This window comes from Sus scrofa, chromosome 17, assembly GCF_000003025.6.
Source record: "Sus scrofa isolate TJ Tabasco breed Duroc chromosome 17, Sscrofa11.1, whole genome shotgun sequence".
NCBI classification, from domain to species: domain Eukaryota; kingdom Metazoa; phylum Chordata; class Mammalia; order Artiodactyla; family Suidae; genus Sus; species Sus scrofa.
The window spans coordinates 22296123-22322614 of record NC_010459.5 but is presented as its reverse complement, the minus strand read 5'-3'; the positions used below and the strand labels follow the sequence as shown (position 1 = coordinate 22322614).

The 26492-nt window shown below is 38.2% G+C and overlaps 1 protein-coding gene across 13 annotated transcripts in view; it reads left to right on the top strand.

The window, feature by feature from the left end:
- The window catches only part of TASP1 (taspase 1), a 395076-nt gene that overhangs the window by 35830 nt on the left and 332754 nt on the right, over positions 1 to 26492 (top strand). For all 13 annotated transcript variants that reach the window (XR_308663.3, XR_001302035.2, XR_002340057.1 and 10 more), the window contains 3 exons: positions 5132 to 5252; positions 12221 to 12305; positions 25948 to 26027. Coding sequence is in view for 10 of the 13 variants with exons in the window: in XM_021078004.1 (XP_020933663.1) it covers positions 5132 to 5252; positions 12221 to 12305; positions 25948 to 26027 (286 nt within the window). In the remaining 3 variants the exon portion in view is untranslated. The remainder of the gene's footprint in view (positions 1 to 5131; positions 5253 to 12220; positions 12306 to 25947; positions 26028 to 26492) is intronic.

Genomic DNA, 26492 nt, shown 5'->3' with positions numbered 1-26492 from the left:
CCTGTTTTTGAATGGCCTGCAAACTAAGAATGGTTTTTTAAATGATTGCAGTCAAAAGAAGAATATTTCATGACACTGTAAAAGTTTATGAAATTCATATTTCAGTGTTTATAATGAAGTTTTATTGGAACACAGCCATGCTCCTTTGTTTGTATATTTTCTCTGGCTGCTTTCATGCTACAAAGGCAGAGTTGAGTTGTTGTAGACTTGCCTGTGTGCCCTGCAAAGCTTGAGCTGTATCATATACCTGCCTCTTTCCAGAAAAGATTTGCCTGGCACACAAGTGAACAATAAATATTTGTTGAATGAATGATTGAATCTTAACCTATACCACCACAGAGGAGTCTAAATTGGAAATCTTTCAACAATCCAGTCTTGACAATTTGAGCTTAATTGGCTGCTTAATAAAAATATCCCCAAATGATTTTTTGGTAATACATTTTCGTTGGCTTCCATTCGTCCTGTAAATAGTGAAAACTGATGATGAAATACCAGGGAATTTGTAATTCTTAGGATAATGTCAGGTAGGGTAGGTTTATTGTACAAGTTTTACCAGTGTTAGTTTGAAAAAGACTATGGTATCACAGAGTATACATCCTGTTTTTATTACCGTATTTTAAAAAGATTCAAGAAATAGTTTGTTTCAAAATCTGTTTGGTTCTTTCCCTTTTTCCCATCAGCTTTAGATTAAAAAAAAACTTATCTGCTTATTAATGAAGGCAGTAATTAAAATAATTTTGACATTTTAGTATACTTAATTTTGAATAAGAAAATGTATTATCACATAATTTCATTCCACTGTTGAATTTGCCCTTAGATCACAGGGTATGAATACTAACATATTAGTAATTTCCTATAAATGTTTAACTTCTTCTTTAAGGAAGATTGTAAATTGGACAAACACAAATCACTTTATATAAAAATGATTTTATGATGTGCCAGTTTAGTTTCTGTACAACATTTGAAAACTAAATTGTTTGCATCTGTAAGAGTTGTTAATAGAGGTCACATAAGAGATCCCCAGGGGTTCGGTATGCCCCATGGCCTTGCACACAGTTCTTATTTTATTTTCTGTTTTCAGCAGAGGACATTAAATGTGTAATACAGGTTGTGGTTTATAGTCAGGGAGTAATGCTTTGCACATCTTTGCTTTGGCTCGATGTTTCCAAATTTTATTAATAAGAAAGGGTTTCCATGTCTTGATGGGGGGGTAACTCCTGACTTGCCTCTTGGCCTTCCTACCCTCTCTTTTCCTTCTTTGGCTGCCCACGGCATATGGAGTTCCTGTGTCAGGGATCAGATCTGAGCTGCAGTTGTGATCTAAGTCGCAGCTGTGGCAACACTGGATCCTTAACCCACTGTGCTGGGCTGGGGAGTGAACCTGCATCCCAGCACTTCCAAGACACTGCCAATTCCCTTTGCCACAGTGGGAACTCCAGCTTTGTCTCCTTTGAAAGTTATAAGTTAGCTTAAAGAATATTTTGCTTTTCAAGTGTTATCTTTTAGAAACTGAAAATTCTATTGCCTAAATTTATTTCATTTCTGTTGTTTCAATTGTGAGAAGATTGAATTCTTAACACTATTACATTTTTCTGGCATTTCTCTGTAGGAGTGACCTGGAAGAATCCATAAGTATCAGCTTGCTTTTAGGGATTATCGTTCACAGTGATTGGTTATTCTATTTACATCTATTTGTAGTCAACTCTTATTCATTCTGCAAATATTTATTTATTACGTCTAAAGTATTATGCTAAACAATACTTTAGACACTGGGATATAGTACCTAAAAAGTTAAATTGTTATCCTCATGGGGCTTACATTCTATGGGAAGAATGAAACAATTGTATATAATGTCAAGTAGTAAAAAGTACCAGAAAGGAGAATAAGAGAAAAAATAGTTGTGGGAAATGCTACATAATTAAGGGAAGGACAGACCTGTCTGTAAGAGCTTATTTGAGCAGAGACATGAGGGAAATGGGGGAGAAAACCATGCAAAGATGTCAGGGAAAGGAGTTTTGGGTTTGAAGGAAAAGTACCCCATTGTCTCTTCTTACCTCATTTTATTCTTCTTTCTAGTACTTATCACCATGGAACATCAACTATACATGCATATATAAATGTACGTGTATGTTTCTATACACACACATACAGTCTTTATTTATTGACTCTTTTCCCTATTGTAATCACTCACTAAGCTCAGCATTTCAGAATGTAAAAATCCTCAGGTGGGAGTGTTCCTCTTGAGCTCAGGAAGATGCAAGGATGCTGCGTGGCTGGTCCATAGAAGGGAGAGGGAGAGAGGGGCCAAATCATGGAGGGCCTTGTAAACCCTGGAAATTAAGACTTTACATGTTATTCTAGGTGTGATGGGAAACGACTGCAGGTGTTTGAACAAGGGAGTAACAGGATTTTAAAAGGATCTCTGGCTATTGATTGGACACAATGATTGCTGGTTGTACAAAAAGATCCAGGTCAGAAAATCAACAGCAAATGACCATTTAAAAAGCTCATGTATTTTAGGAGTTCCCGTCGTGGCTCAGTGGTTAATGAATCCGACTAGGAACCATGAGGTTGCGGGTTCGATCCCTGGCCTTGCTCAGTGGGTTAAGGGTCTGGTGTTGCCATGAGCTGTGGTGTAGGTCATAGACTTGGCTCGGATCTGGCGTTGCTATGGCTCTGGCGTAGGCCGGCAGCTACAGCTGTGATTGGACCCCTAGCCTGGGAACATCCATATGCCACGGGAGCGGCCCTAGAAATGGCAAAAAGACAAACAACAACAACAAACCTTATGTATTTTATTAGGGGAGGTGGTCACTTTATAACAAGTGATAGGTACATTTATTTTGTCAGTTTATTTAAGTATAATTTATATATAACAGAATTCAACTTTTTTTTTTTTTTGTTTTTGCTTTTTAGGGCTGAACATGAGGCATATGGAGGTTCCTGGGCTAGGGGTCAAATTGGAGCTGCAGCTGCAGGCCTGTACCATAGCCACAGCAATGCCAGATCTGAGCCACACCTGTGACCTACACCACTGCTTGCAGCAATGCTAGATCCTTAACCTGCTGAGTGAGGTCAAGGATGGAACCCATATGCTCATGGGTGCTAGTTGGGTTCGTAACCCACTGAGCCACAATGGAAGCTCCCAGAATTCACCAATTTTAAGTGTACAGTTTGATGAGTTTTGACAAATATAACTACTAGTGTAACTACCAATACAATCTTGACATATACCTCTGAAATTTCCATCACCTCTGAAATTCTCTCACAGCGCCTGTCTGCAGTGGACTTCCTCCTCTCCACGGCCCCTGGCCACTACTGCTTTTTATCATAATTTGGCCTTTTCTAGAATTTGGTATAATTGAATCATATGTTATGTGGCCTTTTGTGACTGGCTTCTTTCATTTGGCATAATGCTCTTGAGATTCACCCATATTTTTGGGTATGTTAGGAATATATTTCTTTTATTGCTGAATAGTATTTCCTTGTATTGATATCACAATTTATTTCTCCATTTACCAGATGATGAGCATTTGTGGTGTTTTCTGTTTTGGACTGCTCTGATTAAAGCTGACACAAACTTTTTCATTCAAGTCTTTTATTTTTTAAAATTCTATTTATTTATTTATTTATTTGGCCATGCGCATGGCATGTGGAGATTCCCAGGCCAGGGATCGAACCTGCACTTCAGGTGCAGCCTGTGGCACAGCTGTAGCTGTAGCAATACTGGATCTTAATCCCGCTGTGCCACCGGGGAGCTTCCTCATTCAAGTCTTCATGTGGACATAGGCTTTCATTTTTCTTGGGTAAATAATTAGGAGTAGAATTGCTGAATCTATGGTAAGTATGCTTAGCTGTAAAAAAACTGCCAAACTATCTGCTATTTTTATTCTCATTAGCAATTTATGAGGGAATAAGGCCTTTACTTTCTTAAAACATGTTTTGTAGTTGTACTGTATAAATCATACACTTAATTTGTTAAATTTATTCCTAAGGATTTTATTCTTTTTGATGTTGTTGTAAGTTGAATTGTTTTCTTAATTTCACTGTCAGACTTATCATTACTAATATATAGAAATAACACTTGATTTTTGCATACTGATCTTATATCTTGCAACCCTGTCGAACTTGTTTATCAGTTCTAGTAGTTTTTTAGTGGAGTTTTTAAGATGTTTTGTATACAAGATCATGTCCTCTTCAAATAGAGATAATTGTACTTCTTCCTTTCTAATATAAATGTTCTTTGTTTCTTTTTCTTGCCTAGTCGTCCTGTCTAGAATATAAATATAGTATAATGTTAAATAGAAGTGGTGAGGGTGAACATTGCTGTGTTTGTTGTTCCTGATCTTAGGGAAAAGAGTCTTTTACCATTAACTGTGATGTTAGCTTTGGACTTAGGTAGATGCACTTTATCATATTAAGGAAATTCCCTTCTAGTTCTTGTTTGTTGAGTGTTTTTCTCCTGAAAGGGTATTGGATTTTGTCAAATACTTTTTCCTCTGTCTGTTGATATGATCATGGCCTTGATTGTTTTGTTCTTTTTTTTTCCCTTTTTACTGCTGCACCTGCAGCCTATGGAAGTTTTCAGGCTAGGGGTTGAAACAGAGCTGCAGCTGCTGGCCTATACCACAGCCACAGCAACACTGGATCTGAGCCGAATCTGCAACCTACACCGCAGCTTATGGCAGTGCTGGATCCTTAACCCAGTAAATGAGGCCAGGCATCGAACCCAAAGCCTTATGGACACTGTGTCGAGTTCTTAACTTGCTGAGCTGCAACAGGAACTAACTTGTTCTTTATTTTATTAATATGGTATATTACCATGAGTTTCAGATATTAAACCAAACTTCTTTCCTGGAGTCCCTCTTGTTCATGATGCATAATCCTTTTATATTTTGCCGCATTTAACTTCCTTGAGGATCTTGGTGTTAATATTCATGAAGTATATTAGTCTGAGGTTTTCTGTTCATATGATATCTTTGTCTTGTTTTGGAGTCAGGGTTGTACTGGTTTCGTTCAGTGAGTTGGGAAGTGTTCTTCTCCTTTCTAGTTGTTAGAGGAGTTTATGAAGCATCAACATTAATTCTTCTTTAAGACTAATGGTATTTTAATTTTTGTTTTTATCTTTTAGGATTCTCCTTTTACGAATGCAGGAATGGGATCTAATCTAAATCTCTTGGGTGAAATTGAGTGTGATGCCAGCATAATGGATGGAAAATCCTTGAATTTTGGAGCTGTTGGAGCACTGAGTGGTATGTGGATGTTATAACTCATTGTCTCTACTCTAAAAAAAAAACCCCAAAACCTTGAAGTTCCCTGGTGGCTCAGTGGGTTAAGGATCCAGTGTTGTCACTGCTGTGGTATGGGTTCAATTCCTGACCTGGGAATTTTTGTATACCCTGTGCATAGTCAAAAAACCCAAAAATCCAAATACCACTCCCCAACCCCTGCAAAAAAAACCCTCACAAAAACTAAATTACCATGTCATTTCTCTTAAAGACTTAGACCAATTGATTTCATCAATCTTTCTTAGAATAGTGTTGAAAAGAAACATTTATTTTCTTTTTCTGAATTTAAAACATAAAGTCTTATCTACAGATAGTTTTAAAGAAAACAGTGAAATAGCTTATGTCCAAGTCTTTGGTTAAAGTTTGATCATTCGCCTCCATTCCCTCAAGAGATCACAGACATTTAAAATGGAAATTAGCATATTCTATTAATTTTTCAATTATTTGAATAGACAAATAATATATTTTTATTTTTAAAGAATTCAAATGATATAAACAAAACTTACATTAGATCTCCCAAATCTTTTCTTCCAAAACTCTCCTGGGGTAGGGGGCAGTGTTAGCCGGTAAAATGAAGTGCATTTATCCATATTTATATGTAATAGAAACACAGTTTTTTATATATATATTTATTTATATATTTATATGTTTATTTTCCTTTTAGGACTGCACCTGTGGCATATAGAATTTCCCAGGTTAGGGGTTAAATCAGAGCTGCAGTTGCAGGCCAATGCCATAGCCACAGCAACACCAGATCTGAGCTGAGTCTGAAACCTATGCCATAGCTGAGGCAATGCCAGATCCTTAACCCACTGAGTGAGACCAGGAATTGAACTTGCATCCTCATGGATACTAGTCAGGTTCTTAACCAGCTGAGCCATAGTGGGAATGCCAGCACACATATATATATATATATATATTTTTTTTTTTTCTTTTTAGGGCCACACCTGCGGCATATGGAGGTTCCTAGGGGTCCAGTGGAGCTACAGCTGCCGGCCTATACCACAGCCACCACAGCAACTGGGGATCCGAGTCTTGTCTGTGACCTACGGTACAGCTCATGGCAGTGACAGATCCTTGACCCACTGAGTGAGGCCAGGGATTGAACCTGCAACCTCATGATTTCTAGTCGGATTCGTTTCTGCTGTGCCATGATGGGAACTCCCAGCACATATTTTTATTTATTTATTTATTTTCTCAGAACTAGAATACAGAAATTTTTTAATTTATTTATTTTTTTCCAAGAAGCGATTTTATTCTTGCACTGTTGCCAACACATATTTTTAAAAAATAGTATGAATTTTTTTTCTTCAAAATGTGGAGATTTTTTTTCCACATCAGTACGTATGAGATGTATCTAACATTTCACAGTTTACTTATTAAAGCAAAATATACAGGGAAGAGTACAGATACTAAGTATAAAGCTTCATGAATTTCTAGACATATGTAGCCATGTACACCACCACTCAAATTAAGACATAAAGCACTTCCATGTCAAAATGTAGAACATTTTCAAACTCCCAGGAGGATTCTTTATGCCTCTTCCTAGTTTACGCCTTTTATACTCCCCTCCTACCTGTTCCCCCTTCTCCCCTAATTCTGGTTTTAGGCACCACGGATTAATTTGCTTGTCCCTCAGATTCATATGAGTAGAATCATACATCTCTGTGTCGTTTTGCTTAATTTATACCTGTGAGGTTGTCTTATGACTTGCATCACAATAGTTTTTTTGTGTGTGTGTCAGTAGCATTTTATTGCATGAATATATAACATTTGTTCTCCTCTTAATGGATATTTGAATAATGTCTAGTTTTTGACTGTTATGAATGAAATTCCAGTGAATATTTTTATACATGTCTTTTGGTAGACATATATAGTTATCTCCCTCAGGTATAAACCTAGGATTTGGAATGCTAAGTTTAGGTACATATGCACTTTGCTTTGGTGGGTCCTGCCAGTTTCTGAAAGTCGCTGTTACAGTCTATACTCCCATCCGCACTGTGTGAGCATTTCAGCTACTCTACATCCTTGCTCCTGTTTGGTATTGTGGTTTTTTTTTTTTTTTTGTCTTTTTGCCATTTCTTGGGCCGCTCCTGCGGCATATGGAAGTTCCCAGGCTAGGGCTCGAATCAGAGCTGTAGCCGCTGGCTTACACCAGAGCCACAGCAACGCAGGATCTGAGCTGTGTCTGTGACCTCTACCACAGCTCACGGCAATGCCAGATCCCCAACCCACTGAGCAAGGCCAGGAATCGAACCTGCAACCTCATGGTTCCCAGTGGGATTTGTTAACCACTGAGCCACAATGGGAACTTCCTGTTTGGTATTGTTATTCTTTTCTTTCTCCCTTCCTCCCTGCCTCCCTCCCTCCCTTCTTTCCTTTCTTTTTTCTTTTTAGGGCAGTATCTGCAGCATATGGAAGGTCCTTGGCTAGGGGTCACATTGGAGCTGCACTTACTGGTCTATGACATAGACACAGCAACGCAGGATCTGAGCCCCACCTGTGACCTACACCACAGCTCACAGCAACGCTGGATCCTTAACCCACTGTGTGAGACCTGGATCAAACCCGAGTCTTCATGGTTCACAATTGCTGAGCCATGATGGGAACTCACTAATTTTTTTTTTTTTTTTGCAATATTTTGTTTAAGAAATCTTTGCCTACTTAAAGTTTTGAAGATAGCCTTCTAGTGTTTCCTTTTAGTAGTTCTATTATTTTTTACTCTTGACCTTTAGCTTTCTTATCGAGCTCAGATTCATTTTAGTGTATGTGAAATAGGAACCGAAAGTAATTTTTCCCTCTTAAGGATATCCAGATGGCTCATTGTCATTGTCACTAGAAAGGACAGTCCTTTCCTCACAGAGTTGTGTTGGCAGGTTGGGTGAATGTATGTCTAGTAGTTTGATTCTGTACCTTCTGTTCCCTTGATCTGTCTATTGCCATTGCCACATTGTCATGATTACTATAGCTTTATATCATATCTTGATAATCTGATAGTATAAGACTTCTAGCTCCCTTTTTTTCTTTACAGTTGTATTGGGTATTCTAAGTTTATGGCATTTTCATAAAATTTTAAAAATCAACTTGCCAATGTTCATAGTAAAACCCTGCTGAGATTTTGACTGGTATTGCATTGAATGTATATGACCATATGTGGATAACTGACATCCTAACAATATCAAGTCCTCCTGTCCATGAACATGGAATATGTACATTTGAACATTTATAAACATTATTCTTTTTTTTTTTTTGCTCTTTAGGTCCACACCCTTGGCATATGGGAGTTCCTAGGCTGGGGGTCGAATCAGAGCTGTAGCTGCCAGCCTACGCCATGGCCACAGCAATGCAGGACCCAAGCAGTGTCTGCAACCTACACCACAGCTCACAGCAATGCCAGATCCTTAACCCACTGAGCAAGGCCAGGGATTGAACCCAGAATCAGAGCTGTAGCTGCCAGCCTACGCCATGGCCACAGCAATGCAGGACCCAAGCAGTGTCTGCAACCTACACCACAGCTCACAGCAATGCCAGATCCTTAACCCACTGAGCAAGGCCAGGGATTGAACCCATGTTGATACTGGTTGCGTTTGTTACTGCTTAGCCACAAAAGGAACTTCTCCACTAGATTTGATTTGCTGATGTTTAAGATTTTGGCATCTATGTTTGTATAATAGGTAAGGTTTAATTTTACTTTCTTTTTTTTTGGTCTTTTTGCTATTTCTTGGGCTGCTCCCGCGGCATATGGAGGTTCCCAGGCTAGGGTTCGAATCGGAGCTGTAGCCACCGGCCTATGCCAGAGCCACAGCAACATGGGATCCGAGCCGCATCTGCAACCTACACCACACACAGCTCACGGCAACGCCGGATCGTTAACCCACTGAGCAAGGGCAGGGACCGAACCCTCAACCTCATGGTTCCTCCTTCACTTACACTGAATTAAAACACCATTTATAATATAGTTAAGCTTCTGTGGACAATATTACTATAAATAAGAATTCCAGAGATTCATAGCTCAGCTCTTAAAACTTATAAGCCATAAACACATTTGAAATCCATTCATTTCAAAGAGCTCTCTTCAAAACAAAATGTTGGAGGCTCTTATTTAATGTACCAAGCAGCCCGTGCCGTGACTATGGCAAAGCCAGATCTTTAACCCACTATTTCAGGCCAGGGATTGAACCTGCATTCTGGTGCTGCAGAGATGCTGCAGATTCTGTTTCAGGATGGGGGAACCCTCTTTGTGGAAAGCTTTAAATAAATGGGATTCAGTTTCCTGATCAGGGAGTTCCTGTTGTAGTTCAGCAGAAACGAACCCGACAATTGTCCACAAGGATGTGGGTTTGATCCCTGGCCTCGCTCAGTGGGTTAAGGATCCGGTATTGCTGCGAGCTATGGTGTAGGTCACAGGTGTGGCTTGGATCCCATGTTGCCGTGACGTAGGCTGACAGCTGTAGTTCTCACAAAAACCTTATGAGGTCAGTACTTTTATCCCCATTTTAAAGGTGAGGAAACTGAGACACGGAAGAGATTTAGTTATTTGTTCAAGGATACTGTATCAGTCTGGGTCCAACTAGGAGACAAACCACATAGCAGTTTAAACAGGAGAAGCTTGGAGTTTCCATCGTGCCTCAGAAGAAACGAATCTGACTAGCATCCAAGAGGACAAAGGTTTGATCCCTGGCCTTGGTCATTGGGTTAAGGATCTGGCATTGCCATGAGCTGTGCTGTAGGTCACAGATGCGACTTGGATCCAGTGTTGCTGTGGCTGTGGTATGGATTGGCAGCTATAGCTCAAATTCCATAGGCTATGGGTGCAGCCCTAAAAAGACCAAAAAAAAAAAAAAAAAAAAAAAAAAAACCAAACCGAAACAAAAACCAAAAAACCCCCAAAACCAAAAACCAAAAACCAACCCCCCTCCCCCCCCGCCAAAAACAGGAGAAGCTTAATGTAAAGGGCAGTGGGAGAATACTCAGCTGAGGATTGACTTGGAAAGGAGTTTCGACCTCACTGAAGAGGGTGCAGAGAAGTTGCTGGGTTTCCTGGCCACAGTCACTGTGAGAGCAGAAGCAATCTTGGGGGGCCCAGCCTGGTTGTGCAGGATAAAGGTTGGGCTTTTGGCTCACTAGATAGCCAGCCCCACAGGACATTTTGCTATGTGTGGGGCTGTGGAGAAGGTGTGGGGGTCAGTGACGTGAGCTGGACATGGTCCTGTTCTTTCTGGGGCTGTCAGCTATGCTCCTGTGGCCTGAGTCAGGAGTTGGGGAAAACGTGTGGTGGCCAAATGCTGGAGAAACCTGTACCCTTCAGGTACTTAGCACTGAAGAGGACCCTGCGGGCCAGATAGTGAGAAGAACTGGTGCTCTTCTGGGGCCTGACCAGCAAGCCCCCTCTTTCCTCCAGTGTCTCCAGTGCCCTCTACTGACAGAAGCTTCCCACCGGGCCAGCTGGCAAACGAATCATATTTAAAGGGCCCATATCCTTTTTTAGTCATCAGGCAACCAAGGGTGAATTTGTAGCTAAGAAGCAATAAATCGATAGCTGGGACAGTTAGTAAAAGGTCCTAATCTCATCACTCTGTGTTCTGTCTACTTCTCACAGAGTCCATCCTTTTCCTACTCATTTGAAATACTGTCTATATCATGTATTAAATTATCCACATTCACCTGTGTCTGTGTCTCAACTTTAGCTTTATTCTATTCCAGTCATATATATTTGTACATTTTGTGCCCCAACCACACTCATTAAGAATAGCTTTTAATAAGAAATGGCATCTTGTAAGATGAATATCTCTTTATTTTTGTTATAAAGTTTTCCGGATGAATTTAAGAGTCGGCTTGTCATATATCATGGAAATCCTTTTGAAGCTTTGATGGAGAATTTATAGCTTTGGATTTATTAGTTAATTTGGTAATTATTAATGTCTTTATAATATTAAATCATCATATGCTGAAATGAATTTATTTTAAGAGCTAGTATAGAGATCTGAGCTTTTCCAGAGTTCCCGTCGTGGCTCAGTGGTTAACGAATCTGACTAGGAACCATGAGGTTGCATGTTCGATCCCTGGCCTTGCTCAGTGGGTTAAGGATCCAGTGTTGCCGTGAGCTGTGGTGTAGGTTGCAGATGCGGCTCAGATCCCACATTGCTATGACTCTGGTGTAGGCCGGCAGCTACAGCTCTCATTAGACCTCTAGCTTGGGAACCTCCATATGCCTCTGGAGCGGCCCTAGAAAAGGCAAAAAGACAAAAAAAAAAAAAAAAAAAAGAGATCTGAGCTTTTCCTTCTTTTGATATTTCATACATTTTGAGGAGGAGCAGAAGTTTTTGGCGTTTACCTAAATATCTAGTTTTAAGTCAACCTGATGAACTTAATTGAGGTTTTTTGGTCTCTTTATATTCCAGTGATGTTTCTTTCTTTCTTTCTTTCTTGTATTACTATTGTTCTGAGAGGCATTACATTCATTCTTAAGACTTACTCTTTATTTCTTGAAGGTGAGATTTAAAATTTTTGGCCATTAATTTTCTCCCTAAGGTCAATTTGAAGCTGTTTGTAATCATATTTATTCTTTAGAAGAAAATTATGTTTTTGATAATATATGCTGAATTTTCAGTTTATTTTTAAAATTCTATTCTGAAATCTATTAAAAAGGAACCTAATTTGAATTTGCATTATTTCAAATTTAGTCTCTGCTACTATACAGCCCATGACAAAATGAGCAGGTTGGATTTTACATTTGTTCTTTGCTCGCATCTATAGGTGTTCATATATTTGTCGATTTGATTCTTATTGTTCATGATAATTAAAGGTTTTCGTTAGTATACTTGAAGTTTTCCAAGGTATTTGAAAGTTTTTTTTTTATTGAAACAGCCACAAAACTGAGTGCGAAGCCTGAAGACTTTCTGACCTCATTTTCTGCCAATTTTATTTTATAGGAATCAAGAACCCAGTCTCAGTTGCAAACAGACTCTTGTGTGAAGGGCAGAAGGGCAAGCTCTCGGCTGGCCGAATTCCTCCCTGGTAACTGCTTTGTTCTTCTTGGACTTTCCTGGGTCTTTGGTCTTTGGTGCATGCAGTGTTTGAAGGCTATTTTTATCCACAGAAGTTTGACGCTGTTGGTTACACACCAGCAGTAGCTTGCCTTTGAGAGGAAGACATGCTTTGTTCTGTGATCTTGGGACATTTTGTATACTTGATGGAGCTCCGGATGGAATGGACTATTTTGGATTAAAGCAGAAAAGAGATCAGAGTTAATTTTGGGTTTTGCTATTGATTATAGAGATGCTTTGCTGTTAATAAGCATTCAGCTGGTGGCTTTTTATTATAAAATTTTAAAGTATCTTACATGCTTGACTCCAGACTCTAAACTAATATTTAATTTTGAGAAGTTCTCAGAATAAAAGTGCCTATTTTTTTCTTCTTCTGGAGAAACACATTGTGACACTAAAATTAGTAAGATTGCATGTTTTCTCCAGCATTAACATATAATTTTCATTTAAAAAAATCTTTGAACTTTTCAAATATTTGTAAAAGTAGAGAGGACATTGTAGAGTCCTCATGAACCTGTCATCCAGCTCCAATAATTAACAGTATTTTTACCCTTCCTCTGTCTCAAATGCACTTTCTTTCCTGTAGTATTTTAAATCTTCACCATCGTTTTTCACCCTTAAATAGTTTTACAAATTTCTCTGCAAAATGTAATCACCATCCCATGCCTAATAATATTAACAAATATGCCTCAATACTGTCTTATAATCCACACCATATGTTTTCAGCATGCTTGGCTGTTAAGTTTCCATTAGTATCCTGTGTTGAAAGTTGTGATAATGGTTCTATAGGGACCTTTCTATTCAACTGTTTTAATTTCAAGTCATAGAAAATAAATTAATATAGCTTTGAAAAATCTTGAAACCTTCTAACCTTCAAACATATTCAGGGTATCTTTATCTTTTTTTTTTTTTTTCTTTTGCTTCTTAGGGCTGCACCTGTTGCATATGAAAGTTCCCAGCTAAGGGCTCAAATTGGAGCTGCAGCTGCTGGCCTGCACCACAGTCACAGCAACACCGGATCCTTAAGTTTACTTATAACTCTAAAAGTAGGAAAAGTGATTTTAAAAACTTACACATACTCTTCTCATAGTTGATGTTAAAGTCATGCTAATTTGTTTGATTGGTATGAAGTCATCAACCCAAAATTTACTAAATGTTTGTTTAGTACAGAGTCCTACTATCTATACGTATTTAGGGGAGTAACAGGTATAAAAACATGATCTCTGGGTTTATATTCTTCTCAGTGTTGATTTTCAGCATGGCTCTTTTCCTTCACCGACATGTGCTGTTATATGTAAAGTGTAGTTCAATCTAAGTAAACCAATTTAGAAGACCCTTGTCCAGGAGGGAGGAAGCAATGCCTTTGTTTTAGTTGATAAGAAAAATAGCATAAACTCTGAAAAGTATTTTAAAGTTGATCTGTAGACACATCATAATCCCAATCCCCCTGCTCCTCATGATATTTACCAGGCAGATTCTCAAATGTACACGGAATAAACAGGTGTGCAACAATAGCCAAGACAATTTTGAAATAGATCAAAAAGTTGGATTGATTTAGGTACAGAGATATATAAAAAGATCAGTAGGGCAGTACTGGAAGTCTAGGAGCAGACCTAGTATATAAATGAAGTTAGACTGTGATAATGATGTCATCTCAAAGTGTTGTGGGGAAAAATGGTGCTGTATTAGGTACATTGTGTTGGAATGAGTGGCTACCTAGTGGAAAAATATTAAAATCCCGAGTCACACCGTTAAAAAAAACAAAGTTCAAACATGAAAATAAAAAAACCTACTATGAAAATTTTAGGAAAAAATAGGAGCGATTATGCTTATGACTGTGGGGTAGCAAAGACCTTATTAAGATTAAAAAATAAGGCTAAATATTCAAACATGACAGGTGAAAACATATAACTATTAATACAATTAAAGATACATGATCTGAATTAAAAGACAATGGCCTTTCAAACTGAGAAAAATTGTTTGCAGCATAGACATTAAATAAAAGATTAGTATTTATGGTGCTTAAGAATTATAAATATCAATAAGAAAAAAACTTTAAATTTTAAAAATTGGTAAAGGATACAAATAGACATTTTTTTTTTCTTGGTCTTTTCTAGGGCCACACCTGAGGCATATGGAGGTTCCCAGGCTAGGGGTCTAATCAGAGCTGTAGCCACCGACCTACGCCAGAGCCATAGAAGTGCAGGATCCGAGCCGCCTCTGTGACCTACACCACAGCTCACAGCAATGCCAGATCCTTAACCCACTGAGTAAGGCCAGAGATCGAACTGGCAACCCCATGGGTTCTAGTCGGGTTTGTTAACCACTGTGTCACGACCGGAACTCCCGAATAGACAATTTATAGAAAAGAAAATATTGATGGAGTATAGATACATGAAAAGGTGCACAGTCATAATAGTGATCAAAGAATTGGGAATTAAAATGATGAGATGATATCATCACCTTATTTAGAGTAGCAAAATTAACAAAGACTAATTATATCCAGTATTGTTGAGGGTGTGGAAAAAAACAGGTTTTTTGTCCTATTAGTGGTGGGAACATAAATCGATATAGCCAGTTGAGAGATATTTTAATATTATTTGTAAGTGAAAGATTGAAAATGCACATCCTGTGTGCTCTAGCAGTTCTATATCCATTCTTTTTCAGGTTCTTTTCCCATATAGGCTATCACAGAATATTGAATAGATTTCCCTAAGCTAAATATTAGGTCCTTGTCACCAATCGATTTTGTATATGGTGGTGTATATTTGCCAATCCCAGTCTCCCAATCCATCCCTCCCCTCAGTGTTTCCCCTTTGGTAACCATAAGTTTAGTGTCAAAAATCTTTGAGTCTGTTTTTATTTTGTAAATAAGTTCTACCAGTTCTGTCTTAAGAGAAAACACCTTCGCGTGTCCAGAGGAAGGCCCGTACAGCACAAGAAGCTTGTAGCAACATTGCTTGTGGTATATAAAACTGCAAATAACCTAAGTTTGTCCATCAATGGTTAACTAAACTGTTCTCTATAGCATAAAAAAGAGAAACATTTATATATACATAGGAACATGCATAGATCTTTATTTTGTAGAGTAAAAAAATCAGCTTGCTGAATGGTGTATTTGTTCAGTTTAATTTATGTCTTCTTAAAAAATTTACAAATTAATGTGATGAACACCTGTTTTCCCCCCACGCAGGTTACAAAATAAAATATTATCAAGGGATTTGAAACTGCCCGACTGAACCCTTTCTTTCCTTCTTTTTTTTTTTTTTAAATTTGATTATTTTTCATTGAGGAAAAAAATTGCATAAAATTCACCATTGTAGTCAGTTTTAAAGTGTACAGTGGGTGGCTTTTAGAACATTCACAATGTTGTGCAACCGTCATGACTACCTAATTTCATCCATCTGACATTTTCATCACCCCAGAAAGAAACCTGGTACCCAGTAAGCGGTCATGCTCCCCTCCCCCAGCCCCTGGCAACCACTGACTTGCTATCCGTGTCTGTGGATCTGCCTGTTGTTGATATTTCATGGAAGTAGAATGTTATAAAATTGTGGCCTTTTGTAGAATGAACCCTTTTTTAAAAAAATTATTTATATATGTTTTAATTTTTCAAATAATTTTAAGAACTCATATACTTGAGGGTCTGAAAGTCTAGATCCAAACATCCAGAAACCAGCACTAAACTTTACAGACTTCTCTCACTTAATCTTGAAAATCTGTGCAAATTTCTTTTGATACAAACATAATATTTTCAACCTTTACTTATTGGTTGAATTATACAACATTCCCACCACTACCACCATTATCAAGAAGAGAAAGAAAAGAAGTTCCCTGGTGGCCTAGTAGTTGAGAATCTGGCATTGTCATTGCTGTAGCTGGGGTCACTGCTGTGGCACAGCTTCAGTCCCTGGCCTGGGAACCTCCACATGCCACAGGCACAGCCAAAAAAGAAAAGAAAAATCTTGGTGTAACAGTGATGCTCTAGGATGCACCATGCACCCATGGTACATCCTTCAGGGTTGGACCTCATATTCCCAGGGATACTCAAACCCAGAGAAGAGGCAACCCAGCCTAGCAGCCTGGCAGCCTGGCAGCCTGGTGAGAGGCTAGTTGTCATGAGGCCTCGCTTGGGATCAGATGGACATCACTATTCAATGGCTGCATTTTCTCTCTTGAAAGCCTCTTCCTTCAAAACAGTCCTGTCTTGGCATCTGCTTCTCAGAGTACTTATTTCCCCAGGAAGGGGCTGGGGGCTCTTGGGCACCAGTAGCCCTCTGCGTACACCACTGCCAGGGATTCAGTGTGGTGGTTGCACAGTGTAAGGAGGTGCTGGGGTCAAGAGAGGATAAGAAATAGGGTGTTTCAGCAGAGTCTTATAGGATGAGTCAGGGAGGATGATAGGTTCCTAAGGGTAATGGTGGATGTGGCTGTGGATGTTGTTCAAGTTGAACAACACAGACAAGTTAAATTGACAGCTTTTATGACTTGAAGCTAGCCAGAACCCAGGTTGGGACTTGAACCCATGTGCCAGGATGCAAACCCAGCCTAAACCCAGACTGGGACAGTTTTTCACTTACCAGGTGTTGGACCTGCTCAAGTTCAGGTTCTTTGTGCCTCAGCACAGAAGGAATTCAGCGAGAGACAAAGTGATAGGCAAGAAATAGATATACTAAGATAAGATGCTTGTGAGAAGTGCAAGAGTGCAGGCAAGGAGGTTCTGCCTTAACCCTTTCTAATGACATCCTTATCCTTTCTGCTGTCTTATGTCCATACTCTGACCCTGCCTCTGCCCCTGCCCCTAGGTACCAATCATCCTGAGTTTAAGCTTTTCTCATTCTTCTGCATTCCTTTGTAGTATTAAACATATACAGTACAGTCATGCTTCATTTTGTTGAGCTTCACAGATATTGAGAGTTTTAAAAAATGAAGTTTAGTGACAGTTGTGCTTTGAAGAAGTCTGTTGGTGCCATTTTCCAGCAGCATTTGCTCACTTCATATCTCTGCGTCACATTTTGGAATTCTCACAATATTTCAAATGTTTTCATTATTATTGTAGTTATTATGGTACTCTGTGATCAGTGATCTTTAATGTTACTGCCATGACTTGCTGAAGGCTCAGACGATGGTTAGCATTTTTAGCAATAAACTATTTTTAACTAAAGTATCTACAGTGTTATTTTAGGCATAGTGCTGTTGCACACTTTACAGACTGTGGTATGGTATAAACATACTTTTTGTATGAACTGGGAAACCAGAAAATTTATGTGACTTGCTTTATTGTGATATTTGCTTTATCGTGGTGGTCTGGAACTGAGCCTGCAATATCTCTGAGGTATGCTGGTACTCATTCTTTTTAGATGTACAAAAAAGTTCTGGAAAGAAAGTTACCAGACTCACTGTAATTACCTCTAGAAAGGAGGAAGGGGGGAACAGGATGAGGCAATTGTTAGAGGGGATATGTGCAATATGTTTGTATTTTACAAAGATAAAATATATGGGAAAATGTGATGGCCATTAAAATGATTTCACAGAACGATGCCTCTACAACTGTCTGAAATTAGCTACCTGATTTTCTTATATGCATAGTTCTTCAGCTTTGTTCTTTGTTTTCAAAATTGTTTTGACCATTTTAAGCATTTTGCGTTTTCATATGAATTTTATTTTTTCAATTTTAAGTTATTTTTATTTTTAAAATTAATTTATTTTTTTAGGGCTGCACCCACAGCATATGGAAGTTGTAAGGCTAGGGATCAAATTAGAGTTGCAGCTTCCAGCCTACACCACAGCCACAGCAATGCTAGATCTGAGCTGTGCCTGCAGCCTACACCGCAGTTTGTGACAACACTGGATCCTTAACCCACTGAGCGGGGCCAGGGATCCAACTTGCATCCTCATGGGTACTAGTCGGGTTCATTATGCGGAGTCACAATGGGAACACCTCCCATATGAATTTTACTATTATTATTATTATTATTATTATTTTGCTTTTTCAGGGCTGCATTTGTGGCATATGGAAATTCCCAGGCTAGGGGTTGTATTGGAGCTGCAGCTGCTGGCTATAGCCACAGCAAAAGTAACATGGGATCAGAGCTGCATCTACGACCTACAGCAAAGCTCATGGCAATGCAGATTCTTAATCCACTTAGCGAGGCCAGGGATTGAACCTCCATCCTCATAGATACTGGTCAGGTTTGTAACCTACTGAGCCACAGTGGGAACTCCCTCCCACCTGAATTTTAGAATTAGTCTCAACTTCTGTGAATAGCTTGCTGGAATTTTGCTTATGTTTGTAACTTACCCATTTTTTAAGATCTTTAACCTAGCCGAACAGCTTTTATAATTTTTAGTATATAGGTCTTGCACAGGTTTTATGAAATTTATACTTGTGTTTCTCTTTGATGCTGTGATATATTGTATATTTTAAAAAGTTAATTACCAATTGTTCCTTGCCAATATAAAAATATGATTGATTTTTATTATATTGATATTCTGTCTTGGGAATTTGCTAAATTCATTTGTTCTCTTACTGGTTTTATAGATGCCATAAGATTTTCCACATAAGTAGTTGTGTCTTCTGGAAATAAAGATAGTTTTACTTCTTCCTTTCTAATCTAGATTCCTTTAATTAATTTCTTTTTCCTTATTACATTGGCCAGCACTGCCTATGCAATGTGAAATAGAAGTGTGAGAGTGGACATCCTTGCCTTGTTGGTAACTTTAGGGAGGAAACATTTGGCCTTTCACCATTAGGTATGATGATTGCTGTAGGCTTGTCATAGATGCTCTTTACCATGTTGAGTAAGTTCCTTCTTTTCCTAATGTTCTGAGAGTGTTTTTTATTTTTTTAATTTTATTTATTTATTTATTTTTAATGGCTGCACCCGTGGCATATGGAAGTTCCTGGACCAGGGATTGAATATGTACCTCTGCCGTGACCCAGGCGGTTGCAGTTGGATTCTTAATCCATTGTGCCACAGCAGGAACTCCTGAGAATTTTTAATAGGGATGGATATTGTTTTGTACATGTTCAAATGCTTTTATGCATCTATTAAGATTATCTTATAATTTTAAAAATTTAATTAGTTAATACAGTGATTGATTTTCAACTGTTCAAGCAACATTGCATTCCTGATGTAAATCCCACTTGGTTATAGTGAATTGTATTCCTGGGTTAAACTCTGCTTGGTTATAACGTATCATCCTTTTTATATGTTCTTGGATCTAGTTTGCTAATATTTTGTAAAGAATTTTTGCATCTATGTTTATGAGAGATTGGTCTGAAGTTTTCTTGTAGTTTTTGGTTTGGGTTCATTTTGTTCCTTGGATATGTAGGGATATATATTTCATCAAATTTTGAAAAAATTTGGCTATTATTTCTTCAGATAATTTTTCTGATCCTTAGTCACACGTATATTTGACCTCTTGTAGGGGTCTTGCAGATCATCGATCATTTGTTTATTCTTTCCATTCATTTTTCTTTTTCTTTTTTTTTCTTCCTTTTGTCTTTTTGCCTTTTCTAGGGCCGCTCCCTCGGCACATGGAGGTTCCCAGGCTAGGGGTCTAATTGGAGCTGTAGCTGATGGCGTACACCACAGCCACAGCAATGCAGGATCCGAGCCACGTCTGCAACTTGCACCACAGCTCACGGCAACGCCAGATCCTTAACCTACTGAACAAGGCCAGGGATCAAATCCGAAACTTCATGGTTCCTAGTCAGATTTCTTAACCACTGAACCACAACAGGAACTCCATCCATTCATTTTTTTTTTTTTTTGTTTCATTTTGAATAGTTTCCATTACTGCTTTCAAGTTCACTGCTTATTTTTTTTGGCAATATCTAATCATCTGTTAATCCCATCCAGTTTATTTTTCATTTCTGACATTGTGGTTTTTCATCTCCAGAAGTTCAATTTGCATCTTTTCCATGTATCTACTTAACATGTTTAATTTTTCTTGTAGTTTTTTGGAATTATAGTAAATGTTTTAATATCTTTGTTTACTAATTCTCTCATCTTTGTCATTTCTGGGTTTTTTTGGTTGAGTGATTTTTCTCATTATGTTATATTTTCCTGCTTCTTTGCATGTTTGGTAACTTTTTATTGGATTCCAGACATTGTGAGTTTTGCCTTATTTAGTGTTGGATATTTGTATTTTAATTATAGGATGTGGTTAATTTATTTAGAGACAGTTTCATCTTTTCAGGTCTTGCTTTATACTTTGTTACACACAATAGAGAAGCATTTAGCCTGGAGCTAATTTTCCTTTGCTGTTGGGCAGAACCCTTCTAAATACTCTAACAGATGCAACTAGTATGAGATTTTTTACTTTGACTGGTAAGAACAGGAGCTGGTTCTGGTCCTGTATGAACTGGGGAATAGTTTCCTCTAAAACTTTCATGTTATTCTTTCCCAGGCTTTGGATAATTTCTTCTTAAACATGCACTGATCTCTAGTCAGCTGAAGATTAGAGGGGAGCTCTGCAGATTTCTTCAGTCCTTTCTCTTTGCAGCCCTTTTCTCTTTGGTTGTCTGGATGCCCAGCTCTCTGTCTTCAACTCAGAGAGATGGCAGGGCTCTGCCTGAGTTCCTGTTCCTTTGTTGTGACCCCGAATCTCTCAAGGCAGTAAGCTTGGGCCATCATGAGGTTTACCTTGATTGTTTCCTTTCCGTCAAGGATCACTGACTTGTGTTGCCTACTGTCTTATATCCTAAAATTGTTCCTTTTCAATGTTTTACCTTTTTTTTCCCCCCATTGGTTTAAGCAAGAATATAAATGTGTTCCCTGTTACTCTGTCTTGTGCAGAAGTGGAAACCTTTCACATATTAGGAAGTTCTCTGTATGCTTGTAATAGTTTAAAAAAACAAAACAAAAACAGAAAAACTATAGTGGGCATTTTGATTCTAAAGATGCTTTTTTTTTTTTTTTTTTTTTTTTGTCTTTTTAGGGCTGCACCTGCGGCATATGGAAGTTCCTAGGCTAGGGGTCAAATTGGAGCTATAGCTGCCAGCCTATGCCACAGCCACAGCCATGCCAGATCTGAGCCTTGTCTGTGACCTACACCACAGCTCATGGCAATGCCAGATCCTTAACCCACTGATCAAGGCCAGGGATCTGGCCTCATGGATGCTGGTTGGGTTCGTTAACCGCTGAGGCACAATGAGAAGTCTGCCAAGGATGTATTGTTAATTTCTTTAGTTGTCAATTGGTTATGCTGTGGTTAAGTTTTTTTTAAGCCATTTTTTAGAGGCATGCTAAAATATTTATAATTGTAGTTATATGATAGCTGGATTTTACTTCAAAATCTAGATGGGTGTATAAATGAATGAGATAAGCAGTGTATTAATAATTGATGAAAGAGGGTGATGATCCAGTGAGTTCGTTATACTCTTCTCTGTAATGTGTATGTTTGAAAATTTTTATAATAAAAATTTTAAAAAGAGTTCAATCCTTATTATTTAATTTGGTTATTATATCTTATTTCCACATACAGTGAATTCTGTTGTATTTGCACTTTGTGCCACCAATTTGTCTTTCTTCAATTTTGTGTATTTATGATAAACAAAGAAATGATAGGTAAAATGGAAATCTGTTAAGTCCAAAGAAGCAGCTCTCATTTCTGCTGTGGCACAATGGGGACAGGTGGCATTTTGGGAGTGCTGGGACACAGGTTCAATCCCTGGCCCAGCACAGTGGTCTAGGGCTCCAGTTAAGCTGCAGCTGCAGCTCAGATCTGATCCCTGGGCTGGGAACGGGCAGATGAAGGCTGTCTTGAGTCAGGGTCAAAACAGCAAATATTCAAAGTATAGCTGTCATTTTTCTACTCTTTCTCATCCAGAATAAAGTATTTTAAGCAGTTTTGAGAGCTTTCTGAATCATTCAGTTACACATTTTTTATGATTATAGTGTCATAGTTCTTTGAAAATGGGTGGTCCCTGTCCATATGATTGTAATCGACATCATTGTGTTTCTGGGTATTTGGCTGTGGCTAGTGCTTGAGCAGCACTTAAAGGTCAGCTTGTTACCATTTTTAGTCCCCCCACTTTGGTGCTGGTTTCAGTAGAGTTGCTTTTGTTTCATATACTTCAGACTTGCTTTAATGTACATTAAGGTAAGCATAGTACAAGGAAAATGCTGTCTTTTAGTGAATTTTGACACCTTTGTTTACTATTTTAATACCTTGCAAATGTTTATTTAATGCTTTGTGCTTTAGGCACTGTTCTGAATGCTTGCGGTATATGGATACTGGTGAAAAACCAACATCCTGCTCTAATGAGGCTTATAGTTTATTTGAGGGAGATAGATATAAACAATAGAGATAACATTAAGTTATAAAATATATATTATGTGAGAAGGTGGAAAAAAGAAAAGAAATGTAGAAAGGACAGAGTGAGAGGGATGGAGAATCCTGGGTAGGGGAGTGCCATGTGCTGGGTACAGTTTTTTCTTTCATTTTTTTAAAGTTTTATTGAATTATAGTTGATTTACAATGTTGTGGTACTTTGTGGTATACAATAAAGTGATTTGGTTATACATGTACCCACATCCATTCTTTTTTTTTTTTTTTAAGATTCTTTTCCCATATTTTTGGGTACAATTTTAAATAGGCCTCATCAAGGAGATGTATTTAAATTTCCTAATTGCCATTTGGGAAATAGGGAAGATCCTGGCAGAGGGAACATTCTGGGTGAAGGCCCTGAGGCAGGAACCCCGTTGGCATGTTTGTGTTTTCACAAGAGGCAGGAGTAGAGTAAGCAAGGGGGCAAGAGGGTGCAGAATGAGGTGAGGAGGGCACAGAGTGTGTCAGATCACTTGGGAGCCTGTGGATTCTGCGGAAGACACTGGGTTTTACGCTATAGTCCTCATGAGAGGTTTTGCAGAATTCTGAGGAGTGTTATTATGTGACTTGTGTGCTGCAAGGACTTGTGGCTGGTGTGTTGAGATTAGACTGGGCCAGGGGATAGAGCAAGGCATCATGGAAGTGATGGTGCCACTGCAACAATCCAGGTAACAGGTGATGGAGGCTCAGACCAAGGTGGGGGCAGTAGAGGTGGTGAGAAGCTGTCAGATTCTGGATGTGCTAAAAAGGTAGAGTCAATGGACTGGGTAATGAATTGAGGTGAAATGTCTCTAAAAGCTTTCTCCCTGGAGAGTCAGAAGAATATTTGAGAAAAATTTGAATTGGTGCTGTATTTAATGTTCTGGAAAGTAATCTTTCTTTCTTTCTTTATCTTTTCTTTCACTCTTTCTTTCTTTCACTCTTTCTTTCTTTCTTTCTTTCTTTCTTTCTTTCTTTCTTTCTTTCTTTCTTTCTTTCTTTTTTTTATAGTATAGTTTTTAGCAAAAGCCCGTGAAGCTTTATAGCATTTTAAAATGATTCCAAGAGCAGTTATATGCCATTTTGTCTACTAGACAAGGGATTTTTGGTAGTAAGTGAAGGTCACATATTCATTATTCTTATGGATAAGTTGACATCTAGATATTCACCTTCCTGTGAATATTGTAAAATGCCTCAGGTACTTAAAAACTTGCATAGCAGAAAATAGCAAATGGATTTTATTTAGAATCAAACCTATGAATGGTTAGGAAGTGAAAAATAAAGCTAAGAATATTTTATAAAATACTTCTGGTTCCACATATTGGGATTGAATCCCAAATGACCAGTGAATATGCTGAGAATACTAGATTCAGTTGCAAACTTCTGTCCTGATCATTTAATTTACTAGTTCATCATCTCTTTTACAGCTTCAGATGAAGAAAGGTTATTGCTTACATCAAAGTCTTTTTAGTGCTACAAATGCCATCAGGACAGTTCAGCTTGCAGCCAAACCTCAGCTAATCTTCCATTTGACCTTTATGTGACAGATTTTTTTTTGCAGTGGTCTTCATTTGATACAGGAAAAGGTGAAATTGTTTTCTATTTTTGGAGTCCTTTAGAATTTTTTTTAAAAAATAGAAGTTTGAAGAGGTACAGTTGTTTATTTTTTTTTCTTTTTCTTTCTCCTTTTTCTTTTTATGGCTGTACCTGTGGTGTTTAGATGTTCTCAGGCTAGGGACTGAATCATAGCTGCAGCTGCAGGCCTACCCCACAGCCACAACAACACTGGATCCCAGTCACATCTGTGACCTATGCCACACCTCAACAACACTGATCCGCGGCAACAGTGGATCCTTAACCCACTGAGCTAGGCCAGGGATTGATCCATATCCTCATGAACTATCTGTTGGGTTCTTAACCTGCTGAGCCACAGCAGGAACTCCCAGTTGTTTACTCTTGTTGGCTTTCTTGTTCCTCTCTCTTTTTTTTTTTAAGGTTCCTTCCATTCCCACTGTTTTATATATATTGGAAAACATTTACTGGGCTAAACCATTTAGTTTCTCATTGGAACCATTTGGATATGTTTCTAAGTAGTTGCTTAAGCTTTTTTTTTTTTTTAAATCTGTCATTGATCTTATTAATAATCAAATCTAAAGACTTCAATATGTATTACTTTGAGTCCTTAGTGTTGGAATGATTAGAAGAACAGAGATAAAATATAGGGAGCAGGAAACTAATGAGTAGGCACAAGTTCAAGGAATCCATTACTAGTTGGCTGAGATCTTTAAGAAGTTGGCTGTGGAAGGAGATGAAGTGATTGATTACTCCGGTAACTGCTTGCTATTACTGTGTTGGGGAATTGGCTGGTTAATTATCCTGCAGGCTATTCAAAATCTTTTAAAGGAAGTCTTTCAGTTAGCTAACAGTATCCTTTTATTCATTTTGTTATGTTAAAACTTGCAGTTTAGGGCTTAAAAAAATTATTTTGGGGACACACCGCACTGCTTACTGCAGTAAAAATGATTCTGAGAGTCATATGTATATTTTTATTGCATCGACACTTAGAAATGTAAGCATGTATCATTGTGTTTGGCCATCTCCGATGTACCCCACTCATTTTGGGTAGATCCAGGTGTTAGATGAGGCAAGAATACCACATCTGGGAAGTTCCCTTTGTGGCTCAGCAGTAGCAAGCCTGGCTAGTATCCATGAGGGTGCGGGTTCATCCTGGCCTTGCTCAGTGGGTTAAGGATCTGACATTGCTGTGAGCTGTGGTGTAGGTCTCAGACCATGGCTTGGATCTTGCGAGGCTGAGGCTGTGTCTGTGGTGTCGGCCGGCAAATGTAGCTACAGTCTAGTCTGGGAACTTCCATACGCCACAGGTGCGGCCCTAAAAAGCAAATAATAATAAATTAAAAAAGTAAAAGAATACCACATCTGAAGACACTCACTTAAGCTTTGGCCCTTAACCTGATTGAATAGATCTTGTATGTACACTGAGAACCATGTTGATCCAAGATAAATCTTAATATTTTCCACTGGGAAATCAGTTATTTTTACTTCTTATGTTGCATTTTGCCAATTTTACTTGTGAGTTATTGCAAATGATATGGTACCATTTCCAATTGTAAAATTTCTACCTTGGGGTAAAAAAATTAAAAGATTTTTTTTGGCATTATAGGCATATTATTTTGAGTTATTGCAAAACTTTTCCAGTTGCCTTACTATATTACTTTGTTGAATATTTAGGAGAAGATGACACTGAATTTTTAAAAGAATAATTTTTCTGTTGTTAGCTTTTTAGTTGGAGAAGGAGCCTACAGATGGGCAGTAGATCATGGAATACCCTCTTGCCCTCCTAACATCATGACCACAAGTGAGTAAAAACTTTTCACAATTAAGCTGTGTTAGCATATATACCTGAAAGTGTTACATTGCTTTTGGTCCATATAGTACCTCTATTTAAGGAGAAAACTTGTATGTGGAAATATTTTAGTTAAATAATAGATAGGAAGTTAGTTGATCTTAAGCCACCTTTATATTCCTGAGGCTCCCCCCCGCCCCCGTTTTCTCATGCTTTTATAGAAGTATTGCTAAAGGATCCCTTTTAGGTTACTTAAAATAATTACTAACAATAAAACTGTAATACCACCCGCTCAGAGAGAGAGAAGAAAACATAGGTCAACATGAATCATACTGATCCTTGAGCTGAAGAAGACCTATCTATGTTCTAAGTATGTGAGAAGGAAAAACAAAATCATGACTGCAGAAGAGTTAAGACTTGAAAAAAAAAGACAGCAAAAAACCCCCGCTTGTCCTGAATATGACAGTGGGTACATAT